Here is a 23,029-nt window from a genome sequence, read left to right as displayed (position 1 = left end):
TTTTAAAATTAGTAATTACTGGTAATAACTGGGCCGTTTCAGGAATTACTTGTATTTACTAAGTACATCGGGGATTACATGTAATTCCTAAATTTTAGTAATTACATCTAATTCCTAAATTCACCTATTTACTGTAACATAAGAATTTTTTTTCCCTACTGAGCTTTTATGTTTTATATATATATCTTACATTCTAAAGTATTAAAGTACTTTTATTCGTGGGATACCAATTTTCGTGGTTTTCGTGGATGACTTTATCCACGAATTTAAGTTTCCAACGAAATAAAAGAACCATTGTCCAAATCAAGACATTGAAAGGTCCCCATGTAAGTTTGACTACTGATATGATTTAGAGAACATATTGAATAACGCCAAATCTGAGAATACTTTAAGAGCAGTCACAAAAATACATCTGCATGCAGGATTATACCCAATTCAATCTTAAATAACCTAAACTGTACAACTTTTGATCTTTTAATTCCCATAAAAATATTTTTGATCTTTAATGATTTCATGCTGGGCTTGATTTTGATAAGAATTATTTGACAATTCAAGATACGTTTATAGCATTTGTTTATGTAACTGTTTTCATTAGGTGACATGTTTATGACCTAACTACATGTAACACCTTTGATGATCCTTAACCTGTTGATCACTTTATCATGGATTACTTAGTATTATCACTACGATTTACACGGGTCAATGTTTACTTTGCAATTTCCTTCAATCCAGACTATTTGCAACCTTCGTTTCTAAAGGCTTTAATTTGTATATTATTTTTTTTAGAAAACTAAAATCCACGAATTTAAAAACCCATGAACATGTAAGTATTGCTCAAACCACGAAAATTGATACCCACGAATTAAAGGACTTACAGTATAACAAATTGTATTTACTTATAACATAATTTATGTAATTGTTTTCTTATTGCCAAAGTCAGAATTATTCCGTTACGTTAGACATGGTAACTAATCTTCTGTCCTACGTTTCCGGGTTCATCAGATTTAGTGGGATGGCCAATCACATGATTGTATACAATTTTCCATAATTCTATAGAACCGTACAGGTGTTCATTTAAATTTCTGACCTTCCTGTTCATATTGTCTACACTTCAACTCCGAAATTTAGAACTTTGTCAAAGGGATCATTTACGTGGGCAAGAGTATAAAAGGCATACTCAGGCCTACCAGTATTTTAGTTTTGTAAAGCAAAGGATGAACATCACTAAGGCTTTAATAATTTGCATCGTCGCTCTCTTCCAGACGGTGACACTTTTGAATGCAGCAGTTCTTACAACAGTTGCTCCGAAGTCAAATCCACAAGGCAATTATTTGTGAAAATAAGTTCAAATGTTTTTTGTTTGCTAAAAATAGATTATATATTATCATATATATTTCACAGTATAATATATTAACACTTCATGAAAAAATCATTTTCAACGGTAACCCTAAATTGTCATGTAAAACTTATTTTTTTTATCTGTCGTGTACAAGTTGCGATTTTGTACATTTTGTTACATGTACAAAAATATTGTACTTGCTATACATTGTACAATGGAAACATACAAGATATAACATGTTCAAATTAAGTATTGCTTAAAAATCGCTTTTATTTGAACAAATTTTGAAAATAAAGATATGTCGCTGGTATTGAAACAGATGTTATTTAACGCAATAATATTTTTATCATTTTCTTTATTTTTCATTCATTATAGTGTGTTTTGTACTTTTTTATACATTCCGTGGCCAGATGAATAGTTTTTATAACTTCTCTATACCTGTTCAAAAACGCATGCAGTCAACAAACACTATTCAGTATTTTAGTCTGACTAACTATAATTGTGAGTGTACACTTTTAAGGAAATAGTAAAATACTTGCACAAAGTTGACACTTCAGATAGCCAAGAATATATTTAAAAACGAAATCCTTGATATGTCAAGGATCATTTCTCTACAAACAATACCCTGTTTAAAAAGTAGAGGATACATATTTGAAACATCAAAATGACATTCGTCTAATGCAGTGATGTTATAAGTTATGATTATTGCATACCTTTCTTCAATGTTAGTGGTGAGTATTGTGACCAAACAGTCTCTATTTATACTAAGGTTACAATATAAAATCGTCCTTTCTTTCCATACTTAAACCTTCACTAAGAAATTATGTATCCTACTTTTTAAAATTGGCAATAAATGTGCTTAGCCCTTCTGATGCTATTTATATATACCATTCACTAACAAAGATATGCTGACTTTACTACTTAGTGATAAGTTAAAACTACATATATACTGTATATAACCAAAAAAAATAAAAATACTCATTTAAAAATTTACTGAAGTTCTGTTATAAGTCCTACGATTGCGTGAACTCTTTTTCATATATTCTTAAAGTTTTGAATATGTACCATTTAATACATTTAAATTTGATTTTAATTCTTTTGTTGTTTCTAGTAGATATTTTTACAACAGTCGTGTGGTTCTTTGGTTTGTCTTTATATATCAGTATAATTCAAGAGCCTGTATTGCAGTACTTGTCGTTGGTTTATGTCTGTCATATTGTACTTCATAAATTATTTTGTGGTAAATTAGAAGTTTTCTGGTTTAGATCGGTTAATAACTTTCATGCTGGGTTTGTTTCATATCTCACTACAGTTTTTGCTCTAACGAAGCTCGTACGGTCGCTTCTAATTACTGACCTCCACTTTATTTTAACTCTTGTAGATAGTTGTCTCATTGTCAATCATATAACATCTCCTCATTTAAAAATGAATGTTCAGTTTAATGTTCCATTACAATATTTATGACTATAACCACCCACAATTTTCACCCTTAGACTCTGATTATAGCATTTATATAATGTGAAGCTTGATTTTTTTATGTTACAGATTACAGTTCTGTTCCAACGTCAACAACAAATAATATCACAGAACCGTCGTGTTTTGACAAATTAAATAACTGTGGGGACTATGGAAACGATGCATGTTTAGGAATATTTCATGCATGGGCTCTTGACAATTGTCTAAGACACTGTGGATTGTGTAAGTAAAAACGTTATGGAACAACAAAAGGGTGGGTTTGGGTGGTGGTTGATATTGTATGTAAAAAAAACCCGAATATAATTGAAATTAAAAAAAAACCATGTCAATTTGTAGATATTCCTTTGATGGTCTTTGACATGAACATATCTTATTAGAGAATCTTAGAGGTTTTTAGTTAATGCTTTGTTCCAACATCGTTAATTGATATCTACACCATTGTTAACCCTTAGACTCTGATTAAAACATTTTGATAATGTGAAGCTTACAGCTCTGTTCCTACGTTAACACACAATTCTTTCACAGAACCCTTGTGTGTTGACAAAGTCAAGAACTGTAGTGCCTTTGGAGACGAAGCATGATCAGGATTATTTTATTCTTGGGCTCTTGATAATTTTTCTAAAAGCTGGGCATTATGTAAGTAAAAAAGTAAGGGAATAACAAAAGGGATGGGTTGGGTGGGATTGATATTTGAACTCAAAGACGAATGGAAATGAAATTAAAAAAAATATGTTCATTTGTCAAAATCCTTTCGACAATCAAAAATCTTATTTATTTAGATCATCTTAAAGGATTTTAGTTTAGTCGTTATTAAACATCTTTAAATGATATCTACACGATTATTTGAATATCCATTTGTTTTTTATGTTTTGATGTATATTCTTGGATCCATTACCAAAAATTCAGTTGGTTTTAAAGTGATACATTGTCCAAACACAGAGTTTTTTGGGAAAATATATGAAGGGTCTTGTAACTTATAGTGTTTTTCACGTTTGTCTCCCCTCAAAAGTAAGCGAAACATTGGTGTATTGTAGCAATTTCTCTGTTATAATATTGGAATTATTTTTCTTAATAGAACTCTTTTAAGGATTGCCTTTTGATTCTTTTAGTTCACTTTTCCTTCAAGGAAATGTGAAGTTTTCCCATCGCTTGGCGACCGTAGTAGTCCAACAAGTGTTAACCATTTCAAAGATCTTCTACTCTGTTACCACGATTTCTCGAGAAATACAAGAAAAACATTATATCCCAAAAACAAACTGATATATCAAGACTATAACGACGTTCAGCTTAAGTTTGGTTGAAATTTGTTTTATAGTTGCAACCAAACTTAAGCTGAACGTCGTTATGGTCTTAAGTATAACGTGTGAGCTTTATTGTATGTTTCGTCAAAGAACATGACCGCAATGGAAAAAAGAACATAGGGGTAAAATGCAGTTTTTGGCTTATATCTCTAAGACTAAAGCATTACCAGTAAGAGCAATTCGAACACAGGTTTAAGTGTTCATTAGGACAAGAACTACAGTCCCTGAATAAGACATCCGATTTTTGGGTTATTGCCCCTAAATTGATAATTTTAATGAAATTTTGCAGTTTTTGCCTATTATCTTGAATATCATCATAGATAAAAATGAACTGTAAACAGTAAAAATGTTCAGCAAAGTAAGATCAACTGTCCAAAATTGTAAATCTCCAAAGATGTTGTTGTCCTTTAAAAGCAATTTTACACAATTTGGTCATCATGATTGATTACCTAAAAAAATCTTCTCTTCTAAAACTTCTAACGCAATGCCAGCTAAATAAACTCATCATAGATACCAGGATTGAAATTTTGTATATACGCCAGACGCACGTTTTGTCTACAAAGACTCATCAGTGACGCTCGAATCAAAAAATGTTACAAAGGCCAAATGTACGAAGTTGAAGAGCATAGAGAACCAAAAGTTCCTAAAATTTTGGCCAAATACAGCTAAGGTAATATATTTCTCAGGTAGAAAAGCCTTAGTATTTCAAAAATTAAAAATTTTGTTAACAGTTAATTTATAATTATGTAACTCATGTCAACACAGAAGTGCTGACTACGTACACTGAATGATCCTTAGGGTATCTAGTATAAAGTTTGTCTTTTATATCATGTTTCATAAAAAGAAGGCCGCTATGACTAAAAATAGAACGTAGGAGTAAAAAGTGGCAAATATCTCTAAAACCAAGGTATTTGAGCAAATCTACAAATGTTGAAGTGTTTATTAGGGCAAGTTCTATCTGCCCGGAAATATTCAGTCAAACTCGATAACTTATTTTTAGGTTATTGCCTTCTTAATTGATAGAGTTAAGGACAATTTGCTGTTTAGGTTATTATCTTTGATTAAAATAAACTGTAAACATTTCTTGTACGCCAAGAAACATAGCCCCTGTGGCTTAAATAGAACATAGGGGTAAAATGCAGTTTTGATAAAAAAAAATAAAAAAAAGGTTTTGCTGTTTATGGTTATTTATTTTGAATATTGATATCAATAGGGAGACAGTATAAACAGTACAAATGTTCAGTAAAGTAAGATCTACAAATGAATGAATCTGGAATTATCATTATTTTTTTTTTATTCATTTTTGAGGTTTTACTCTCAGATTACTGGATACTATCCACAATGGTTTGTGCCCACACTTATTTATTATACATGAAAAGTTTTACAGCAAGACAAAAACTTTAGAGAAAATACTAAATAAAAAACGTCTGGTAAGCGATTAAGGCTCATGAGACCCTCTAGCTAAATATTTTATGACAGTGAGCTAAATGATTGTAGGATATCAAAGGCTGTTTTCTTTCAATTATTTCATTATTCAATTTTAACATGCACTTCTTGTTTTAGAAAATAGTAAGTAGTTTATCTTTATTTATTGAGCATTGTGTTAAATATATGAAATATTAACGTTCATAAAATTTCTTAAATAATTTCATTGCAAAAGCTATAAATATACAGGCCTTTTTCATCTATTTAAAAAAAAACCTTCTTAAGCAGTAGATGAATTATTCGAATCACCTTGTTTATTCTTTCTGTCAGTTGATCCATTTGTACATACAACAATGATGGTTTTATATTTTGTGAGCACTGTTTGATCTGTCATACAACTTATCATTTTAACTGATACCCTGAATATTTTATTCCTGCATACGGAACAGAGGTCTTTAATATTAAGTTAGCAGGCACACACTGATGAGTTTTAATGTGGGTGTTGTTTCTGTCAAACACCCTTTTCCTGTGTGCCAATACATTACGTTACGAAGGGGATATGCTGAGCAGATAACATATGCAACGACGAATTGTTTGGTATTGAATTAACCACAACAATGTCAGAACTTAATTTTTGCGCTTGTAAATTAATATTTTTCCTTTAATGTGTATATAACATATCATCATGATCATGTCGAAAGAAGTTTTATTTGTTTTCATCAATTTGAAATGAACTACAAAAACATTCTTATTAATTTATAGGTTATATATTATTAACAACCTTTCAAAAAAAAATGTCATGATAAAAGACCAAAATATGTAGTTCCTAGAAAAAGGTTATCTGTACACATGCTGCATACAAAAAATGGACAAGAGACAATTTTCAGAAATTGATTTTTGTGCTTGAATATTAATAGTATTCCTTTAACATATACATAACATCTCATGTCAAAAGTATAATAATGTATTTTCATAACTTAGAAACTAACTGTTAAAAACGTTCTATTAATTTGCAGGTTATACATTATTTACAACAGCTGGAAAAGGATGTCATGACAAATTACCACAAATATGTAGCTCCCAGAAAGAGATTGTCTGTTCAAATGCATACAAAGATTGGGCAAGAGACAATTGTCAAAAGACATGTTACCTGTGTACAGGTAGCATTTTTTTATACTTAGGGCCCTTCTCACTAATCGGTGTTACCCTTTAATAGTTCTGTAATCAATATGCTTGTCTTTCTGGCAGTCAGCATGTCTATGTGTCCTACAAATACATGTACTGAAAAATGCATCAACTGATTTCTATGACTGTTATGAACAGTCTTAATACTTAATAAAAGAGAGTAGAAAGATAACAAAGGGATACTAGTATACTAACCCATAAGTAAAAAATACAATGACAACGTAATGAATAAAAAAGAAAAAGACAATCTACAGTACACAAACCACAACAAAGAAACCCAAAAACTGAAAAACACGAACCCGATCAAAGCCTGGAGTGATCTAAGATGCTCTAGAAGGATAAGTAGTTAATGTTTCACATGTGGCACCCGCCATGCTGCTCATGTTAGTACAAACCCGGTGATAAATCTAATTCGAGAGGTTACGTTCAATGAAAAGTGGACGAGAATGTAACTATATATTGGACATATATATGAAGGAAGATCCCTTTTCCTTGTTTTGTTTTTTTAATTTGGACAGTCAAGTTTTTAAATATTGTTTTAAACTATTGGTTTTGTTTGTGAAAAAGATGAAAACTTTGAAAAACATTATTTTGTCTATGAATTTTAGCAACTATAAATTTAGCTTTTGGTGTGCTTGTCCAAATTAATTCTGTATGTGATGATTTTATGGTAGATTAGGGATGGAATTTAACCGTAAAAACTTGACTTAGTGTTATCTAATAAAATATAAATTGTAGAAACATGTCTGTCAGCACTTCCATCAAAGAAAACCACTGCCTTATGCAATTTCAATAATTTGATGCACATTGGTCATACCAAAGAATGTTCGCAACTTCGAACAAAAATTTTGATTTAGGTTATAATATGTTATTCAAAAAAGATTCGTTTCGTCAAGATTTTATTTTTTGTGATAAATTTTGAGGGTGCTTATTAGCTGATGATTGTTTGTATTACTTAAAAGTATGCAAAATTTAAGAATCAAATTATTGTGCTTGGATTTCAAAGAAAATTGTCTACCAGATTTGTGTTTGTAAAATGTTTTGTTATAAATTAAACCATTAATGTTATTAACTGAATTTAAATGTTTCACATATCGAAAATCATAAAAATAAAATATAGCCGATAATACCATGTTAACGGTATTTTTTTTTTAAATTGTTTAAGGTCGTATGTTTGACTATATTTGCTTACAATCATTTCATTTGAACTTAAATGGACTTTTTTCTCTTGGCAATCATACAAAATCTTATGATTCAATATATAGTTTGTATTTACATGATTAACAGATGCCAAAAAGTATAAAATCTAAATAATATAATTGAGAATGGAAACGGTGAATGTTTTAAATATAACAAAACCCTCGATTAAGGCAATAAACATTCTCATTATCTTTCTTTAATGCAGCGAAAAAACTCCCGTACACGGATGCCAGGATGAACTGGTCTCTCAACAATAATTTGCAAAAGTCTATAGAAATGGTCGCTACACTTAACTCCGAAAGGCTTACAAAGGCTAGCGGTTCCTGATTTGGGACAGGCGAAAAAAGAAGAAGGAGAGATTAAACATTTTTTTTATCCTTTTGATAAAGATTTCAATGAAAATAGATAAATGAGTATCAGTTACATGCAATTCTTATTCATTCGCAATATGAGTAGGAACTTAGCTTTTATAAAAAAAAAAGTACAAATTCAGTAAAAAAAATAAGTCAGGTGTGCTTAGATTTCAATATAAATCACTACAACCCTTGGTTGGTGTAAACTTCCCAAAAAAACGTATATGGTGTAATGGTGTATGGCATATGGTGCAATGGTGTAAGGTGTATTGGGATATGGTGTATGGTGTAAAGGGAATGGTGTAATGGTGTATGAGGAATGGTGTGATTGTGTAACGTGCGATTGAGAATGGTGTGATTGTGTAACGTGCGATTGAGAATGGTGTGAATGATGGTGTAAGACATTTCATTGGTTAAAAACGAAGTTTTTTTTAATTTATTATTTCGAATTGTAAACATAAACAATAATAATATTTTTAATATTTGAAATTTAATTGCATTGTGGGGAATTTCGGAACGTGTAGATAGAATGGGGAATGGTGTATGGTGTAATGTGTAAGGTGTATGGTGCAAAGGTGTAACGTGTATGGTGTAATGGTACAAGGTGTATGGTGTAATGGTGTATGGTGTATGGTGTAATGTTGTATGGTGTTAGTGGGAAGTTTACACCATCCAAGGACTGTATCAGATATGTTTCCCATGTCGATATTCAAAAAACAATAATTGAAATCACAATTGTATTAAGTTAAGACAAATCATAAGAACAACAAAACAAAAAAGTTCAAAAATCATTTTCATAGAGACTACAAATTGAGCAACATAAACACAAGAAGATCTCGGAAAGATTTTGTGTAAGGTGGCAAATTGCTCCCCCATGATTTTTACCAGGTAATTCTCTTAATCATAGTAGGTATATAATTATGTGTCCTATATCAGTAAAAGCTTCTTTATTTTTATTTGGGATATTTTCAAGTTGACATTTTGTTTACAAAGCAGTGAATTACGAAACATGACAATTGCCTTTTAGTATTCAAAATATATATTGATAATCAAAGAGATTGATTTACCTTTAATATACAGTTTAGACAATATTAAATTATCTCTCTGTGTTTATTATTACAGGACATTTAAGAACAACACCAACACGTAAGTTAACTTTCAATAGTAATTTTAACAACAAATTTTACACTTTGCCTATACGTCATCAACTTTCATTAACATTAAGATTTAAAAAAACCTGTACACTTTCATTTGGAGTTAAATGATGAATCCTTTACATACCATATCAATCATTTCTCTCTTATATAACAATTACATTATGAAACCTTCACTTAACATATATATTATGTGTCTATTAGATAAAATAACATGATGAATCCTTTACTTAACATATATATCATGTGTCTATTAGATAAAATAACATGATGAATTACTTACTTAACATTTTAATCATGTGTCTATTAGATAACAAAAACATAATGGATCATTCTCTCAACATATAAATCATGTGTCGATTGGAAAACAATAACATAACGAATCCTTTACTTAACATATATATCATGTGTCTTTTACATAACAATTACATAACGAATCCTTCACTGAACATATATATCATGTGTCTTTTAGATAACAATTACATAACGAATCCTTTGCTTAACATATAAATCATGTGTCGATTGGAAACAATAACATAACAAATCCTTTGCTTAACACATAAATCATGTGTCGATTGGAAAACAATAACATAACGAATCCTTTACTTAACATATAAATCATGTGTCGATTGGATAACAATAAGATAACGAATCCTTTACTTAACATATAAATCATGTGTCGATTGGAAACAATAACATAACGAATCCTTTGCTTAACATATAAATCATGTGTCGATTGGATAACAATAACATAACGAATCCTTTACTTAACATATATATCATGTGTCTTTTACATAACAATTACATAACGAATCCTTCACTGAACATATATATCATGTGTCTTTTAGATAACAATTACATAACGAATCCTTTACTTAACATATAAATCATGTGTCGATTGGATAACAATAACATAACGAATCCTTTACTTAACATATAAATCATGTGTCGATTGAATAACAATAACATAACGAATCCTTTACTTAACATATAAATCATGTGTCGATTGGATAACAATAACATAACAAATCCTTTACTTAACATATAAATCATGTGTCGATGGGAAAACAATAACATAACGAATCCTTTACTTAACATATAAATCATGTGTCGATTGGATAACAATAACATAACGAATCCTTTACTTAAAATATATATCATGTGTCTTTTAGATAACAATTACATAACGAATCCTTTGCTTAACATATAAATCATGTGTCGATTGGAAAACAATAACATAACAAATCCTTTGCTTAACATATAAATCATGTGTCGATTGGATAACAATAACATAACGAATCCTTTACTTAAAATATATATCATGTGTCTTTTAGATAACAATTACATAACGAATCCTTTGCTTAACATATAAATCATGTGTCGATTGGAAAACAATAACATAACAAATCCTTTGCTTAACATATATATCATGTGTCGATTGGATAACAATAACATAACGAATCCTTTACTTAACATATATATCATGTGTCGTTTAAAATTCAGGTGTCTTTTTGATAAGAATTACATAACGAATCCTTCACTTAACATATATATCATGTGTCGATTGGATAAAAATAACATAAAGAATTCTTTACTTAACATATATATCATGTGTCGATTGGATAACAATAACATAACGAATCCTTTATTTAACATTTAAATCATGTGTCGATTGGAAAACAATTACATAAAGATTTTTTTACTTAACATATAAATCATGTGTCGATTGGATAAAAATAACATAACGAATCCTTTACTTAACATATATATCATTTGTCAATTGGATAACAATTGTAAATGAATCCTTCACTTTACATATATATCAAGTGTCGATTATATAACAATTACATGATAAATTCTTCACTTAACATATATATCATGTGTCGTTTATATAACAACTATATAATGAATCCTTCACTTAACATATATATCATGTGTCGATTAGATAACAATTACAAAATGAATCCTTTACTTACCATATAGATCATGTGTCGATTATAGCATGATAAATTATTAACTTTACATTTAAATGATGTGTCTTTTAGAAAACAACTACATAATGAATCCATCTCTTAACATATATAGCATACATAGATAACAATTACATAAAAAGCATATGTCCTTTATATAAAAAATACATAATGAAATCTTTACTTAAGGTCACAGATTTCAATAAAATTTTGCATTAAACTTAGGCTCGTTCAACTACAATTGAAAATCGACAAATAATGTATTTATCTCATGCATCATTTGAAATATAACTGATTGAATTCTTTCAAAATGGGAGAAAATTTGAAAAAGGCACACTAAATCGGCGAAAAAACTTCTTAAGTTTGTCCTAAAATCATCAAATCTATTAAAAACTACTCCATATATTTTTCTTAAAAAAACTATATGTTGTTGACACAAAAATTTGAGTTTTAATAATGCAAAATAAAGAAAGGGTCACAGACTTCGTTTTTACAGTATACATCATTTACAGATGTGTTCTTTGTAAAAATAACCTACAAAACGTCGAAATTATCGTAATGTCATCGCGTTGCAGGACGAAAAACGTTAAATTTTGAGGATGTTCACTTCTAATAAGGTAACAAATTGATTGTTAGACAAAACAAAGAAGTTGGTGATCATATAATAATAATTTATATCAGTAAAAAAGAAATTTATGTGTCAATGACATATAGTTTTGTTTTTTTTAGAGATTTGATGTTTTTCAGCTAAAGGAGTAGGTTCAATAAGACCACATTTTGGCCCCAACATATATCAGCTTTTTAAAAAATTGTTATAATGTAAACTTTAAGCTATCTATTGGAAAGTATAATACTTTTGCTACATAAATATGGGATGTTTTTGACAATAAAATGCACATATATGGGGTACTAGCATCATTTCGTCATGTTAATTTACTGAAATCTTCACAATTTTAGTATTTAAGTTAAATTCTAGACGGTTTTCGTCTTAATTGGAAGTGGCCGCATTCGTGTTCATTCTTAATATTTAAATGTGAGTTGTATTTGATGATAATGCATAATAGATATAAAAGTTGAGGGTGAACACGGATGCGGCCACTTTCGTTTATGACAAAATATATCTGAAAAGTGACATAGTATGGCATATTTGATAGAATTTTCATATTTAAGCTTGGAAATGAGCGTCTGAAATGACTTTATCAGTTTAAATCTTTTACAAAAACTAATTGAATCGACTAAAGTAGCAACTTAGGTGTTTAAAAAGTGCACTAAATCTTTCATCAGATGATCCTGAAATTTGAGGCCAAAATGCGCCCTTACCGGACCTACTCCTTTATGAAGAATTTTCGTATGTATACAGTAAAGATTCCAAATATCTGACAAAAAGTCAAAAACAAGAGTATCGAACATTATATAATTTCTTAAGAATCCTATTACTCCTTTACCAAAAGCTAGATGCTGTACTTTCTACTTGAACTTGATTGTTTGGCAATTACTCGGGAGAAATCAATGGTTTGTCAAAAATGGCATTCTTGAAAATTAAAAAAGTTTGAAGAACTTTTGACAACTATATCTTTCGAATGTGTTACAGCTAAAGGTTGTTCATATAAAGGAGTTCATTACCAACATAATGCTAAGTGGAAAGATGGCTGTAAAGACTGTACTTGTGTCAACGGTCTCTACGATTGTGTGGATGAGTAAGTAAAATTGAGAATGGAAATGGGGAATGTGTCAAAGAGACAACAACCCGACCAAATAAAAAACAACAGCAGAGGGTCACCAACAGGTCTTCAATGTTGCGAGAAATTTCCGCACCCGGAGGCGTCCTTCGGCTGGCCCCTACACAAATATATACTAGTCCAGTGATAATGAACGCCATACTAATTTCCAAATTGTACACAAGAAACTAAAATTAAAATAATACAAGACTAACAAAGGCCAGAGGCTCCTGACTTTGGGACAGGCGCAAAAATGCGGCGGGGTTAAACATGTTTGTGAGATCTCAACCCTCCCCCTATACCTCTAACCAATGTAGAAAATTAAACGCATAGCAATACGCACATTAAAATTCAATTCAAGAGAAGTCCGAGTCTGATGTCAGAAGATGTAACCAAAGAAAATAAACAAAATGACAATAATACATAAATAACAACAGACTACTAGCAGTTAACTGACATGCCAGCTCCAGACTTCAATTAAACTGACTGAAAGATTATGATTTCATCATATGAACATCAGGCACAATCCTTCCCGTTAGGGGTTTAGTATCATACCATCATAACATATATGAGAAGAACATAACCTGTGGCATGCCAACAACTGTTTTTAGAATAAATGTGTTTAAATCCGATGCAAAGACCTTATCAGTGACTCAATATTAACGCGAAAATATGCAATCTTTAATGACTTGACAACAGTATCGTAATTATATCCCTTCTTAATAAGTCTATTCAAAGGTTTCGTAAGTTTCTGAGGTGAATACTGACACCTTTGTGCTTTATAAAGAATATTTCCATAAAAAATTGGATGTGAAATACCTGAACGTATTAGAAGTCTGCATGTTGAGCTATACTTACGAATGATGTCTTTATACCGATGATAAAATTTAGTAAATGTTTTGACTAGTTTGTGATATCGAAAACCCTGGTGTAATAATTTTTCAGTAATACATAAATTTCTCCCGTTAAAATCTAAAACATTGTTACATACACGAGCGAATCGTACAAGTTGAGATATATAAACACCGTAAGATGGTGACAAGGGAACGTCACCATCTAAAAACAGATAATTAACGATAGGAAATGAAAAATCATCCCTTTTATCATAAATTTTAGTATTCAGCTTTCCATTAGTGAAGTACTTGTTTTACATGAAAACTTGATTAGCTATGTTGTACAATTAACGCGAGCCTTAAAATTATTGGGAATTCAGATAATAGTGGGGTGACAGCAGTGTAAAAAGTCGTCTAGATCGCGAGTTTAATCTCCCCAAATAACACACGGCTAAAATGGTCTTATCTTAAAGACTAATATGTCTTCTTTATTTTTTGCCCTGTCGTCAGAATTTCGTGTGGTCACATTTTTCTAAAAAGTCGTTTTAATGATTAGTAGTATATTGGAGAGTTTCAACTCCATTTTTCAAAATGAAAAATTGTGTATGTTTGCTTACATTAAATTGAAATATTTTTTTCTGAAGCTATTTTCATATGTCAAAATACTCTATTTAGTATTTTATTTTCTTCTTATTTATAAAATTCGCTAAGTTTGGACAGTTTAAAATTGAGGTAATTTTAATTGAAAAATCAGATACAAACTTTAGTTTCTTCTTTATAGTAGTAATAGAAATTATTCCATAATAATTTAAGCATATAGTATTTCATAAAACTAATAACTTATAAAAATTTCGGAACCTAAATATGAAAACAAACGTAAGAAATCAATGGAAAAAGAATGGAATAAAAAAAATCAATTTCAACACGGAACTTAATCACTTGCCTTTCGTTACATTTTGTGTATTAGTCAATAATTTGATATATGAAATTACTACCTTTTTCGCTATTATATACAAATATTTTCAATTGAAGTGCACTAATATATGACACATACTTTGTTTGTATATGTTTTTATTCTATGTTTTTGTTATAAAACATCAAATATACTATTAAGAAAAGTCTGATTGTAAAATTCAAAATAATTGACGGATAGTTTCAGTAAATATTCCGTGACCTGTCAAGTCCGTTTAAACTTGCTCCCTTGAGTCCAAAGAAAAGACAAACGTCGTTACATTATATGCAGTGCTTAATATGGCAAAAAAAAACTCGACTGAAATTTTGAGACAATTTACCAGTATAGGGAAGTCGACTTTTGTATCTGCATTGAATAAAAGATGGATGAGGTGAACATCAAGGGTTTTCATGCGATAGCTGTGAATTTGAAGAACTCCGTACAGGCTGTTTATCATCGTTCATGCTACAAAAGTTACACAAGTAAACATAATTGTTCCCTCTTTTAGAGCAAGAAAGCTTCTAATCTGATTTTTAATGACGATATACAATTATCGGAATGTTGTCCCTCAGTTTCGGGTGTTTGTACGTGTTCTAGAATGCAGTCGCTCAACTGGAGCGCTTGTATATTTTGTTGCAACAAAATTTTTTAGAAAGATCAAAAACTACGCAAGTTTGAATCAGATGAACGTATTATAGTAAGAAGTTTTATCCGTGTCAGATAAAGTTAAAGTTGGAATAGTTTCTCGTCCATCTTTTAAACTTCAAGCACTATGTCATTCTGGTTGCATTACAAAATATTTGCTAAAAATGAAAATAACAAACAACTTCAAACCCGTGGAAGTAGAAATCTCAGATCACGATACTGCTTTTACTAATTTTATTTGGGTTATTGACAACGATTCAATGGTGAAAAATTCCTCATGACACTGTTACTTGATAAATGTAGATCTTTTCTTCCTACTGATTCTAATCTAAAATGTTCTACTTGTAAAATGCAGTCTAAACTAATTGATTTCTATAGAAACTCGGTTGTCAAACAACTTCAACAAGTTCAAGGAAAATCTAACATAATATTTAGTAGCAACATAACTATTTCAGATGCCATATCAACTGCTAGTCAATTGAAAACTGACCTCAAAATATCAATGTCAACTGTATTAAACACAAATAACGGACAGACATTTCATTCCGCTGCAAGCATATTTAGAAAAGATATCGAAATATACAAAATTCCACAGAAGAATACCTAACTTCGGATGAATTGTCTCTTCCTTCTTTAATTCAGTCAATGCCTTCGTATTTATTGCAATTCATGTTATGGTTACTCGATGATACTGCAGACAGCAAAGTTTATTCTCAGATAATGGCACCAGAAAAATTGCGTAAATGCCTGGCAATTGTTGAGTCAATCGTTTATGTGGCCAAATTTATTTTTACTCCTTTTCATTTAGGATTGGCTTTACAAATGTACAATGAGTTTAATTGTTCAAAACACCTTGTTGAAACATTGAATGCCAATGGATTGTGTGCTTCTTGAAGTAAAGTGCGACGCTATCTAATAAGTGTTGCCGACCATGAAATTGAACGAATTCAAGATAGTGTGTACGTCTCGTATAATGTTTCCCCAGCATCTTTGCAGACAAGCATATGGATATCATCACACCTTCCTAAATCCCCTTTTAGATCTCCGTTAAATCTTGAATGAATTGATAGGGATGATTTGAAGCTGGTATTGTTTTAGGAACAAATGTCTCTGAACTTCCAATAATACCTTGTCTGTACATTAATCTGGCCGTTAGATTTTTCGTTCGTTTTATATTTTTCATTTCGGGAATTGAAGACTTTGCAGTATGAATTTTACTCATTGTTGAAGTCCGCACGGCACCTATAATTGTTAATTTATGTCTCAGTTGGTCTCATTTGGAGAGTCTCATTTGCAATCGTATCACATCTTCTTTTTTTGTATGGAATACTTTTGAAGTTTGTGGTACGTTGCAAGGACAAAAAGGGGGGTATATGTACAAAATCTATAGTGTAATAGATATCACCCAGAGTAAAATACACATCAACAGATAATACTATGGAAGCAGTAATAAATGTGAGAAAAAAAACAAAAGCAACGAGTAGTTGAAAAAAAAACCCTGAAGTATCTGCAAATTCAATTTGAGGTCATATTTGACTGTAGTGTTCTATTGCTTTGCTATGATACCTCACCCAATATGATAGTTTAAAAAATAATTTTAAGGTATTGTACTGCATGACACTTGATTTTTACCTAAAATTGAATTTTTTTATAAGGTTAAGGTGCTCTAAACATTTTATAGGTTAAAAACTTGATTTTTAAAGTTTTGTTTATAAAACGTAGTTTTAGGAACTTTTTGGATAACAAAATCTTAATGATTAAGGTTAATGTATAATAACAAACATTACTAAAGCCAAAACAGTATCGTTTGTGTTTAGGAAGAGTTTAAAAATAGAAAAAAAAATGTCAAAATTGAAACCTTCCAAAATTTTCACAGATATTTACATATGACATTTGACCTCAATTTAAAAAAAAATGTGACCATATCAAGTCCTGACGACAGGCATATTGTTGTATTACAAAGTTTCCTCTCTCCAATGATATCTTATATAGATGTGTGTTCGGTGGCGAGATTAAATTTTAAAAATCTGCCTTCAGTCACCGCACTATAATAGTAATAATTAAACTAATTTGATCGGGTTCTCTTTAACTGACATGATAAACGAAATAAAGTGGAACTTATGTGTATTTTTTAAAACATACTTTAAAAGGGATGTTTATAACTAAGTTGATAGTTTCATGTTCGTTACTAAAATTCCGCCAATCTACATCTTGAACTCTTGCGTTTGAGTTATCGTTCTTTGGAAAGATTCATCTCTTGACTTTTAATTATTAAGATGTATGTGTTCATTATGAGGTTGTATATGATTATTTCTGAATTGTATAATAAGGTAATATCTTATGATGAAACGTAAATAAGGTTATTATTATTTCACTTTGTCTTCACGGCTATTTATTCCGCGAAATGATTTGCATAGCGGGAAATGGGGCGTGATTAACTTGTCATACGTTGTCATTCAACGCAAGAAAATCAAAACAGTAAGCAAACTTTAGATTGCCCAGAGCTTGGACGTAAAACTTTGAGTTCCTCACTTTTTTAGAAAATTGGTTTAAATATTGGTTAAAGAATTAATATAAGGTTAATATTTAAGTAGATAATTATTGCCTATATTCTTAAATATTTTTAAGCCATTAAGCTATGAAATTCGCGACTTGGAAATACCGGAATCTAGGATTTAACGTTGAAAGTTATTTAGAGTCCGGGATTTGTCCTTAGCTAAATTGTTGTTACCGTTTTTTATATGTAATTAATATTAAATACCGGGTTTGGCAAAATTCACTGACACACAGGTTATTTGTTTTATTTTGTATTTCGTCAGCTGTACTGATTTATTTATTTAATATTTGTAAATATCTATGTGAATAAATTGTATTGATTTTGTACTTTGATTTCGTGAAATACTTGCCATCATATTCTTTTCTTAAAGTATATTCAAACCGCTCGGAGTCAAAAGTTCACGAAAAGCTATTTAGAGTTTAGGTAGAACTGCAATATTCATAAAACATATCAAAGTAAGGGACCACAGTTTCCCAATCATTTGACAGAAGGCAGATTTTACGTTTGAAGACGTAAATGTATTTGATTTTGTGACTCATTCACCAATTTATTTCATTTAAATTTGGGAAGAAATATTTGTCTTTAACATTTATTGTGAACCTTGTAAATAGTTAGTCAAGTTTGAGATATTCGTGCATCTTCATATGTTCATGTTTGTAAAGATATCTATCAGCCATTCACATTTTTTATCAAAACATCAGTTGCACTTATTATATTGATTACATTTTCACTTATTTTTAATTTGACACATAGTGTCTTATGATAAGAACAAAACAGTCTTATATATATTTGTTATTTTGAAACCACTTACAAAATAAGAATTGAAATAAGAATAAATTTCAAATATGAAATTACAAAATTAAATTTTGATTCTAGATGTCCACCATTTGCCAATACTCCACCAAACTGGCAATTAGTGAAATCTAATGAAGGATGCTGTCATCCAGATCTGTTTGGAGTTGGTGAACGTGAGTTTTCATTTAACGATGTGTCAATTGATTGACTGTAAGTGTTTAACCCAACTTTCCCACACTCTTTGCTAAATCATGGTGACTAGTTTTTATCGGTAGAGAAACCTGTAGAGCACGCAGAGAACTACAAACCTTGAAACGTTTTAGATTATAAGTCCCAAGCAACACGCTAGGAAGAATTTGAGAAGTTAGCTATAACTATATATGCCCAATAATTGTAGCAGCTAAATATCAATTTAATAAATTAAATTTCAGAATATTTGCTGGCTGATTCATATTTTTTGTTCATATATTCATATATCTATCAATGACATCATTCAAGTGAAAAATTGTCTAAAATTGTTGTCTGTACTTTATAAGGTATATAAGCATAAGGTATATATCATGTATATTGTACTGGTTCAATATGATATTGGTAAAAATAATATATTACATTGCAGTTTAAACATTCTTATTTTCAGCGGCATGTCATTATGGTGGAAAGGAATATAAGCAGAATGAAACCTGGTCTGATGGTTGTACGTTTATCTGTGTCTGTACTGATGCCATGAATGGTCTATACCAATGTAAAGAAAAGTTAGTAGTATTTTCCAAGAAATATAAGTAAATTCGAATAGACCCCCATGTGGCCCGTACTTTGGGCTTATATTTCGAATTGGGATCTTATGATTATAACCACTGCGAATCATATTTAAAACAGTGACAAAGGAACAGGACTTTTTTTTTTATAGATGTCAAAATAAGGACTGTTCCATAATGGTACCCAGAGAAGGCATTTTAAAACTTGACACCCACCTATATCTATAAAGAAACAATTTTAGAATTTCGTTTACATTATTAAAAAAATTAAAGATAACCATTTTGTTTGGCATGCATTATATATTAATGGCCCCTACTTCTTTTTGAGTTATTTGAAACAGATAACTATAGTCATTGAAAAGATATATAAACATTTTAAACTCCTGTCTGATTACTTTTGCAATGTACAACAATAATCCTTAATAACAAAGGAGTCTGTGCTACAAATATGTTCATTGAAATGAGAATGTAACTACATTATGTGCAGTATATATACCGATCTTAGCAAAATATTTCTGTAAATTTTTATATCCATAATGTAATTATAACAGTATCATAATTTCTTTGAATTCAATTGAGATTACTACAGCAGTTATTCAAAAAATGAAGGGACAACACTGTTCCTTGGTTTTAAAGGCAGTTTGGTTGTATTTATTACTTATTTTAAAAGGAAATAAGTTCCTATACCACACATCAGTAGTTCAATCGATCCTTGCTTAAAAAAAAAGATTTTTATGTTTTATGTTTATGCATTAGCTCTTATTTATAAACCAATGCTGTCCTGGCCTTCGTTGTCTGTAATTTATACATTGCTTGATATTTTATCTTTCTATCTCTTCAAGAAGGGATAGCTTATGCATATTAGCGGACATTGTCCTTTCTTAATTCTTATGGCCTTGGATGTGCCTTGTAAATGTAATGCTTTTTATTGAATTACTTTTTATCAACGCTGCAACAATATTTCCACTTGTAAATGGGTTAGCTTAGATATTCTTTTTAGCAGTAAACATAACGATACAGACTAAAGTTATTAATCAACTTTGTTGGACCTTGATAGAAATATAGGGAACTTGAACAGAAACTTGTTATGATCAAAAGACAGTACCCAGAGCACTTGTTTTCTTTCTTCATTTTTCTGTGCTATTCTTGATTTTTTTTAACCAGGAATGCTTTAAGCCAAATATTTGAAAGTTAAACTATATATAAAGAGCTAGTGAAGAGCTATATGACATAAAAACCTCAAGATTGTAAGATCAACATAGACTGTGCGAGTTATATTAGAGATTTAGTTTCTTAATAATTTCTTGATTTAAGAAAGTTTGTCAATGATTATGCTAGTACGGAAAAAATGACTACAGAGCCGATTATAACCTTAAGGAAAAGTAGTGTGAATAACCAATATGCTTAAAAAAAATAAAACAGTCAAGCCTGCTTAAGAGACCACCTGTATTTAGCAAAAACCTGTTTTATAAGACCATTGTTTTTTGGATCCCTCTGTAATGCATTTCATATAAATTGAAGCTGTATTAAAAGACCACCTGTTTTAGAGACCTCTTTTTTGCCCTCCCGTAAATGGTCGCTTAAAACAGGATTGACAGTAATGTGTAATTTGTGTTGGTCTAAAGCCCTTTTATTATCATCAGTTTAAATTAGCGAAGGGATAATATCAATTGGAATTGAAATTATTGAGAGCTTAGCTTCACTTTACATTATGACCAATCTTCTAACTAGGAAATCATGGTAGAAAATGCGAGCTCTGAAATAACGTATCCAATATGATTAATATACTTCATATACAGGCACTACTAGATTTTTTCTGCACAGAAAGTTTGCAATAGTGAGGCTCGAATAATTTGGCGTCGATTTTCTCTTTCTCGTGAACTGACCCTCATTGTCATTTTTTAGATGTATGGCAATATGACACAGACGACTTAAATGTCTTTGTTGTATCTTTGATCTCAAGTTCGGATATATGTGTTCAACATTGTCTATAAAAAAGAAAAAGTAGACAAAGACTGTTTCCCTATGGAATGCTGAAACTTCAGGGTTAATCACCTTTTGGAAATTGTAGAGAGAAACTTAGCTTTTATATGTCACTTTAACTCAGCAAAACGATTTTATTAGAATTGACAATATTTCAATTAGAAAACTTGATATTTAAAACAAATGTATTCTGTTCAAATATATGAATAGAACACAAACTATTTACCGATATAGTAACAACTTTTATTCCATTTCAGATGTCCTAAATTGGATCTTCCTGTCGTTTGTCACTGGAACCCAGCACCACCGGGTAAATGCTGTCGTCAACCAGAATGTCCACCACCTTATGTTATAACTGGTTACCCAGACAATTAGATGTTTCGCTTGACATAAGCAACTGTCAATTATAGAATATTGTTTATCAAAAAAAATTAAAGTCTATTATATTTGTTATTTTGTTTAATGTATTTAAGAAGTGTTTTATATAATTGGACCATTTTATTAGTTCATCGTTGCAACAGGGATCTTCTCTGAGGTTATCACCTTTCTAGCATTCAGCACGCTTATATTGACTTTAAATATCATCGATATGTTCATAAAAAAAATCTGTTTACAAAATGTAGAAGTATTATGTACACTGAAACAGTTTCCTATCACCAGGAATGAATAGCCATAGCAGTTTTTTTCTTCAATGCTGTTGAACCTTTGTAATAAGAGAGTGGTGATCCATTTTATCTGATTATAGGGTCATTGCTGAGTCTTATGTAGACGAAAACGCTTTCTAGAGTACCAAGTTATCAACATTTATAAAGTATTTGGGAGGAAACAGTGAACATAAAGTAAATTAAATGTTTACACCTAGCAACTTACAGTCCGTGTGTGGCTGTAAGACTGCATTGTTTTTATGTAAATCTTCATATAATTTGTTATATGTTTTAATTTTTTACATGCTTTATCTAGTAAGAGTTTTAGTTACCGCTCGACTCCGTCCATCCTTTATGAAATTGCATTGTTTTCATGTAAATCTTCATATTATTTTTTATATGGTTTCATTGTTAAACGTGCTTCATTAAGTGACAGGTCTAAATACTGCTCGACTCCGTCTATCCGTCTGTCCATCCGCCTGTCCATCCGTCAGAAATAAATACATTTTAAAAGTTTTGAATTCTAGGAAACGGACGGCTTTGGAATTTTGTCTGCAGCTTTATAATATTTACTTCGTTAATTTTACTGACACCATCATGAGGTGGTTGGCCATCATGGAATATAAGTTTCATAGATGATGGCGGATATGTTTCACATACCGTAACAGCAATCCCGTCTCCTTTTCCCCGAATGTGACCTACAAAGTTCGAGGTGGCACATGCGGAGTAGGATCTGCTTACCTT

The 23,029-nt window shown here is 30.5% G+C and overlaps 1 protein-coding gene across 1 annotated transcript; it reads left to right on the top strand.

Annotated features, from left to right (window-relative positions):
• The first annotated feature begins 1,106 nt into the window (after positions 1 to 1,106).
• Positions 1,107 to 22,094, top strand: LOC143080129 (uncharacterized). The gene is made up of 8 exons (XM_076255828.1): positions 1,107 to 1,323; positions 2,885 to 3,037; positions 6,558 to 6,701; positions 9,402 to 9,425; positions 12,995 to 13,100; positions 18,985 to 19,076; positions 19,541 to 19,655; positions 21,899 to 22,094. The coding sequence occupies exons 1-8, from the start codon at positions 1,215 to 1,217 to the stop codon at positions 22,014 to 22,016; spliced, it is 861 nt and encodes a 286-aa protein (XP_076111943.1). The 5' UTR covers positions 1,107 to 1,214; the 3' UTR covers positions 22,017 to 22,094.
• The last annotated feature ends 935 nt before the right edge of the window (positions 22,095 to 23,029 follow it).

Source organism: Mytilus galloprovincialis, chromosome 6, assembly GCF_965363235.1.
Source record: "Mytilus galloprovincialis chromosome 6, xbMytGall1.hap1.1, whole genome shotgun sequence".
Taxonomy (NCBI): domain Eukaryota; kingdom Metazoa; phylum Mollusca; class Bivalvia; order Mytilida; family Mytilidae; genus Mytilus; species Mytilus galloprovincialis.
This window is presented reverse-complemented; position numbering and strand designations above follow the sequence as displayed.